The 7,500-nt window shown below is 42.3% G+C and overlaps 1 protein-coding gene across 1 annotated transcript in view; it reads right to left on the bottom strand.

Moving 5' to 3' along the window:
• Positions 1–5,984, bottom strand: part of LOC122265599 (uncharacterized) — an 8,019-nt gene extending 2,035 nt beyond the window's left edge. The window contains exons 1-3 of the mRNA XM_086532510.1: positions 5,969–5,984; positions 3,998–4,160; positions 234–425 (exon numbers count right to left, since the gene is read on the bottom strand). Of these exons, the coding sequence (XP_086388636.1) occupies positions 234–425; positions 3,998–4,160; positions 5,969–5,984 (371 nt within the window). The remainder of the gene's footprint in view (positions 1–233; positions 426–3,997; positions 4,161–5,968) is intronic.
• Between the last annotated feature and the right edge of the window lie 1,516 nt (positions 5,985–7,500).

The following is a 7,500-nucleotide window of genomic DNA, read 5'->3' as shown; positions in this document are numbered from 1 at the left end:
TACATAAGGGATAATACTAAGTGGTCTTATTAAATTGATATTAAAAGATTATAAGAAATGATGTGACACATACAGACGCACACACACAAACACACACACACACACAAACACACACACATACACACACACACACACACACACACACACACATACACACACACAGACACACACACACAAACATACCCGTTCATCCTACAGTATATTCACACCACTCCCTCCCTCCTCTACTCTACCTCCTGTAGCGGGACTCGCTATAATCCTCCACAGGACCGAAGACATAGACAGCATCCTCTGAATCCTGCTGTTCGTTAGGATTATAACCGAAAGGAGTAGCGTCTTCGTTCCCATCGGCCATCACTCGCATTCCGGGTTCGTTCACATCCTCCAAGAGCAGAGCGCGGGAACTGGCGAGGTCGGATGGGTATCTGAAGGAGGGAAAAGAAAATGGAGGATTTAATTTCGTTTTTATTTTCTGTTGTTGTTGTTGTTTTTGTTTTTGTAGGATTTTGTCTTTAGGGGTATGTTGTAATTTCTTCTCTTGATGTTATTCGATCAAAACAAAGAGGATTTTGTTTTATTTTTATCAGAATTGTTTTTTTTTCTTTTTATCTATAAAATGATGCTTCTGAAAAAAAAAACACATATCTATCATCTATTAATATCTACATACATCTATATAAATTTATTTCTCTATTTCTCAGTAGCCAAAAGGTACATTTTATTTCGTTTTCTTTCCCATATACAGTAAATTTATCCGCAAACACTTTAAATGATATACATACTTTTCTCTCTCCTCTCTTTCCCCTTCTCCCTCCCTATTATTTCTTCTCCCTCCTCTCTCTCCCTCCATCTCACTCCCTTTTCCTCTTCACCAGTCTTTTCCCCTTCTCCCCTTTCTTCTCCGCCCTCTCTCTCTGCTTTATCCCAATTCCTCTTCCTCCCTCTTCCCTATTTCTCTCTCCTCCCCCCTCCCTCTTCCCTGATCCAGTCTCCTCTCCTCTTTCCCATTCCTCTCCCCTCTCCCCTCTCCCCTCTCCCCCCTCCCTATTCTCGTCCCCTCTCCTCTCCCCCTCCCTATTCCCTATTTCTCTCTCCTCCCCCCTCCCTCTTTCCTAATCCAGTCTCCTCTCCTCTTTCCTATTCCTCTCCCCTCTCCCCTTTCCCTATTCCCGTACCCTCTCCTCTCCCCCTCCCTATTCCCTATTCCAGTCTCCTCTCCTCTTTCCTATACCTCTCCCCTCTCCCTATTCCCGTCCCCTCTCCTTTCCCCCTCCCTCTTCCCTAATCCAGTCTCCTCTTCTCTTTCCTATTCCTCTCCCCTCTACCCCCTCCCTATTCCCGTCCCCTCTCCTCTCCCCCTCCCTCTTCCCTAATCCAGTCTCCTCTTCTCTTTCCTATTCCTCTCCCCTCTACCCCCTCCCTATTCCCGTCCCCTCTCCTCTCCCCCTCCCTATTCCCTATTCTAGTCGGCCCATCTACCGCATCAACAGCGTAACTCTTTTTGCAAAAATGTGAACCGTTTTTGACAAGAGAAATATAGTAAAAGCAGCAACCGGATATCCAAAAAAAAATTAAGAGAAAGAGAGAGAGAGAGAGAGAGAGAGGGGTGGGGGTGGGGGAGGGAGGGAGGGAGGGAGGGAGGGAGGGAGAGAGAGAGAGAGAGAGAGAGAGCGAGCGAGCGAGCGAGCGAGAGAGAGAGAGAGAGAGAGAGAGAGAGAGAGAGAGAGAGAAAGAGAGAAAGAAAGAAAGAAAGAAAGAAGAAGAAGAAGAAGAAGAAGAAAAGAGAGAGAAAGAAGAAAAAAAGAGAAAGAAAGAAGAAGAAGACAAGAAAGAGTAAACAAAAAAGAAAACAAAAGAAAAAAGAAAAGAAAAAAAGAAACAAGAATAAAGAGACAGAGACACAGAGAACAACAGAAAGAAAAAGAAAGATAAAAACAAACACACACACACCATACGTCCTCGCACTCAATAACACATAACGCGGAGTAATTATCTATCGGGAAGAAAGGGTGCTATTAAATAGATAATGATCGTTCTCAAGAGAGTATGTCTGATTAGGTAAATAGATTAATAGATAACAAGGGAAAAGGAGATAGGGGGAGAGAGTGAAGTGGAGAGGAGGGAGGGAGGAAGAGAGAGAAAGATAGATAGGTAGATAGATAGATGGATGTAGAAAGGGAGGGAGGGTTAGAATGGGGGAGGTAGGAATAGAGAGAGGGCGAGAGGGAGCGTGGGAGGGGGAAGGGAGAGATATAGGGAGGGAGAGATAGAGACAGAGAGAGGTAGAGAGAGAGAGAGAGAGAGAGAGAGAGAGAGAGAGAGAGAGAGAGAGAGAGAGAGAGAGAGAGAGAGAAGAGGAAAAAGAAGAAGAAAAAAAGAAAAAGGAGAAAAAAAAGATGAAGGTAAAGATGAAGAGTCAGAAAACAATTTAGACATGAGAGAGGGAGAGAAAGAGAGAGAGAGAACAAAACTTTTTAGCTATAACAGGGGAAAAACTGCTTATATAAGAGTATTCGTTATCTAAATTAAGATATAAAAGAATCTTCTGAGTAAACTGCAGACACGCTTTCCTTTCAAAATAACGATATGTAGACAGAAATATTCCATCTCTCTCACACTCTTTCTTTCTTTCTCTCTCTCTCTCTTTCTTTCTCTTTTTCTCACTCTCTCTCTCTCTATCTATCTATCTATCTATCTATTTTATCTATCTATATATATATATATATATATATATATATTTCTCTCTTTACCCCCTTCTATCTCTCTCTTTCTTTCTTTCTCTATCTCATTCTCTCTCTTTACCCCCTCCCCCCCCCCTCTCTCTCTCTCTTTCCTACTCTCTCTCTACTTTATATAAATCACACAAACAGACACATGGAAGAAAAAGAAAGGAGCAAAACAAACAAGCAAAGTTACAAATTGACCTAATAGCCCTTTGTAATTGCAATACTTAACTCCAATGATCTTATTTGGACATCAAGATAATAATCAATGACTTACACATGACTTCGTTAATGTATTTTTTTTATTTTGTTTTTCTTCCTTTTCATTGTCTTTGTCTCTTTTTCTTTCTTTTTCTCTTTCTCTTTCTTTTTTCTCTTTCTCCTTCTTTTTCTCTCTTTTTCTCTTTCTCTTATTCTTTTCCTTTTTTTTCTTTTCTTTTTTTCCCGTTTCTATTTCCTTTTCTATGTGTGTGTGTGTGTGTGTGTGTGTGTGTGTGTGTGTGTGTGTGTGTGTGTGTGTGTGTCGAGGCATACATATGTGTGTAGCCTTTTCCGCATATGTAGACATGAATGCGTGTGTGCATATAGGTCTTTATACATGTGTGTATGTATATGTATACATATCGTATGTATGTATACATGTGTATACGTATCCTATTTATGCATACATGTGTATATGTGTATATATATACGTATACACACACATACATACATGCATGTATTGATACATCGATCAATACATGTATGCAATGTTTTCATATTCGCAAACCTATTCAGATGTGAACAGAAATTTATTGCCCCATCTGTTTGGAAATTCACGCGTACAGAAAACAAAACATAAGAACTGCGTTTCTCGTGTTTTTGTTTTTTTTCGTTATCTATCTATATTTTATCTTTGTATAAACTTTCGTCACTTCTATCATGGTTTGGATTTTGAGTTACGTAAGTCAATTATATGATATGATAAAAGTGAATGGCTAGTATGGTTACTTAACTGTACGCACTTACTTATTTACTTATATAGACAAGAAAATCACTGACGATAAGATATTACTTTTGAAATTCATACTATCTACACCACAAAAGAAAAACAACCAAAAACACATCTCAAAATTATTGAATAGATAATCATATCAATTTTAAAAAATCACTACGACAACAAATCACTCCAAAATAATTCTCCAAAATTAATGAAAAGAAAAGAAAAAGAAAAAAAAAAAAGAAAAAAAATACGACGATATAACTTTAAGCGTTCCTTCAATGAATTCCTTTACCTCTGTCTGAGATGGGCGTGGCTTGGGTTCTGAGGTCCTGGGCGTGTGGCTGAGCTGAGGGCGTCCAGCAGGAGGTCCAAGAGTGGGCGTGGCAGAGCTGGCTGTAGCGCGGGCGTGAGAGACCGTTCTTCTCCTGGGTTGACCGAAGCTCTCTTGCCATGTGCTGTGGGGAGAGGAAAGGGGTGGAGTTAGATTACAGTGTGGAGGGAGAGAGAAGGAGGGAGGAGGAGAGGGAGAGAGAGAGAAGGAGGGAGAAAGAGGGAGGAGGAGGAGAGAGAGGAAGAGGGAGGGATAGGGAGATGGAGGGAGGGGGAGGGAGGGAGGGGGAAAGAGAGGGAGAGAGAGGGAGAGAATAAGAGGGAGAAGGAGGGAGAGGGAGGGAGAGAGAGGTAGGGAAAGGGAGAAAGAGGGAGAGAGAAGGAGGTAGGGAGAGGGAGAAAGAGGGAGAGAGAAGGAGGTAGGGAGAGGGAGAAAGAGGGAGAGAGAGAGAGAGGGAGAAAGAGGGAGAGAGAAGGAGGTAGGGAGAGGGAGAAAGAGGGAGAGAGAAGGAGGTAGGGAGAGGGAGAAAGAGGGAGAGAGAAGGAGGTAGGGAGAGGGAGAAAGAGGGAGAGAGAGAGAGAGAGGGAGAGGGAAGGAGGAGGAGGGGAGGAGAGGGAGAGAGAGAGGGATAGGGAGGAAGAGACCTAAGTGAGTGGGATAGAGTGCAACTAGGGTATGAGAGGAGAAGATTTCGTAGGGAGAGGCAGAGAGGAATGTGGTAGGGAGAGGGAGCAAAGGAGGGAGAGGAGATGTAAGGAGAGAGGGAGGGAAGAATGAGGAAGGGAGAGAGAGAGGGATAGGGAGGAGAGCTTGAGAGACATTGAGACATGATGAGGATAGAGAGGAGGTAAGAGCAGAGAGAGGAAGAGGAACGAGGGATGAGAGAAGGAGGAGGGAGAGGGAGAGAAGGAGAGTGAGAACACGAGTGGAGGAGAGAGAGAAGATCAGGAGAGAAGTGGGAAAAGGGGAGGGAGAGAAGGAGGTAGGGAGAGGAGAGAAAGATGGGAGAGGGAAGAGGTTAGGGAGAAGGGTGGAGAGGAAAAGAAGGAGGTGTGGATTGAGAGGAATAGTAAAGAACGAATGAGGGAGAGAGGAGTATGAGAGATGAGAAGAAGGGAGGAGAGAGGAGGAAGGAGAGGGAGGAGAAGGAAGGGAAGGGGAGGATAGGAGAGAGAAGAGGGAGGGGTGAAAGAAGATAGTTGTGAGCGGGAGGGAAAAAAGAAAGAAAGGGAAGCGGGAGGAGAGAGGTGAAGATAGGGAGGAGGAGGGAAGGATAGGGAATATTCGCCAGAAAATATGAAAGAAACCACAGGGAACAAAACGCCAGAACACACTTTTCTGTCAGAATTGCGATATATATATAGAGAGAAATATTCAATCCCCCCCTCTCTCCCTCCCTCCCTCTCTCTCTCTCTCTCTCAATCATCTCATCTCTCTCTCATTCTCCCATCTCCTTCACGAGCATGCTTCCGTCTTTCACACGTCTGAACCCCTCGCTCTCAAGCAACATCTCCCCACCTCTCCTCCCACCCATCTCCGTAACGCCTACAATCCTCTCAGTTCCTCACCTCAATATCCCCCATCTTTCTCGTCCTCTCTCATTCTCTCTACAATCCCTCTCGATCTACATCTCTCACTTCTCCGCTGACTCTCGACGCTCTCTCTCTTCTCTCCTCCTCAACTCTTCTCATCTCCTCTCTCCTTCCTCACTTCAACCCTCCCCGTATCCCTAATCTCCTTTTTTCCCTCCTTCCCTCTCTCCATACAGAGTCAAAAGTGACAGTCAAAACCCTTCACATTAAAGTGCTTTCGAAAACGACACTCATTCAGAACGAAATACAATAACACGTTATGCATATTCTTGAATTATTGAATTATTAAATAGGTATGCCACTGCCTTCAGTCACTAATCAACCATTGATCGTATATTACCACATGAGTGAGTCATGTTCCTAAGGCATTTTATAACCTCAATGACGTGTTCGGTTAGGGAGAAGACAGTGAGTAATTTGGAAGTGTATGTGAAATTGGGTCGATGTGTGTGTCTGTGTATGTTTGTAGGAGTGTTTGTGTGTGTGTGTGTGTGTGTGTGTGTGTGTGTGTGTGTTTGTGTTTGTGTGTTTGTTTGTGTGTGTGTGTGTTTGTGTTTGTGTGTGTGTGTGTGTCTGCATGTGTGTGTGTATGTTAGTGATTGTGTTTATGTTTGTGTTTGTTAGTGATTGTCTTAGTGTCTGTGTGTGTTTGTGATTGTCAAGGTGTTTGTGTGCGTTTGTGTGTGTCTCATGGTGTATTAGCAATATTTCAAATGGGCTCTCAGGTGTGTGTAATTTCCATTTGTATAAGTCATGCACTGGGTATCTATTCGAATTTGTGGTTGGGTATGTGGAGGCGAAAAGAAATAAACATCATCAAAATACCACACGAACAAAACACGAGCTTAAAACGTAGTGACTAAGAAATGATCACGAAATTTGCCTATTCAAAATCCAAAAAATTATATATGATCTTATTTGCAATAAAAAATATATGTTTCTCACAGACATTACTTGAATATACTTTTGAGAGCGTGGGAGGAGCAGAGTGCGAAAATTATTTTAAGTATATATATATGGCCACCTACGCATATAGATATATATCTTAAATTATGTTTAACTTCCGGAAAGAAAAAGGAAAATTGATGTTGTAAAAAAAAAATAAAAAAAAAAAAAAAAGTTGATTATTTTTTTTTTTTCTTAATTATTTAATTTAAATATTAAAGATAGGGATAACAAGTTGGCGATAACAAAAAATTTGTCGCCAAAAAAAAAACAAAAAAAAAAAAACCAATAAACCGTTTCTCTATTTATCTAGGATTTCTATAAGGCTTTTTATTTTTATCTGTCATTTTACTCCGCGTGATGCCTTGTACTGTGTGCGTACTCATTCTTACACTCATTTCTCGTCCTTCATACTTCCTCATCTCTCTGCAAGATCTCTCTCTCCCCCTAACTTATCACAAAACTCTAGTCCTTCGCTCGCCTCTCTCTCAATCTTCCTCTCTCTCCTCTTCTCTCTCTCCTCTATGCTTCTCCCCTCTCTCTGCCGTTCACTCGGTCGTTTGGAGCTTTTTATGAAAATCTTCATTTTACTGTTGTGCGACCTGTTGTACTCTCACTCATCTCTTCTTCCTCTTCGTCTCTCTCTTTTCTCTTTCTCTTCTCTCTCCCACTCTCGTCTTCTCCCTCTCTTCGGTCATTATCACTTCTTTTCTCGCGTCTCGCACACTCTCTCTCTCTTCTCTCTCTCCTTACTCCTCTCTCTCCTCCTCCATCTCTCTCTCTCTCTCTCTTCTCTTCTCTCTCTCTCACTCTCTCACAGTCTCTCTTTCTCTCTCACCGCATCCCTCGATCCTCATACCTTCTTCTCTTCTCTATCTCCCTCCTTCTCTCCTCTCTCTTCTATTTCTATGAACTAGTTTTATTTGT

The sequence above is a fragment of the Penaeus japonicus genome, unplaced genomic scaffold, assembly GCF_977035675.1.
Source record: "Penaeus japonicus unplaced genomic scaffold, GWHDUDI00000001_assembly GWHDUDI00000037, whole genome shotgun sequence".
In the NCBI taxonomy this organism is placed as follows: domain Eukaryota; kingdom Metazoa; phylum Arthropoda; class Malacostraca; order Decapoda; family Penaeidae; genus Penaeus; species Penaeus japonicus.
This window is presented reverse-complemented; position numbering and strand designations above follow the sequence as displayed.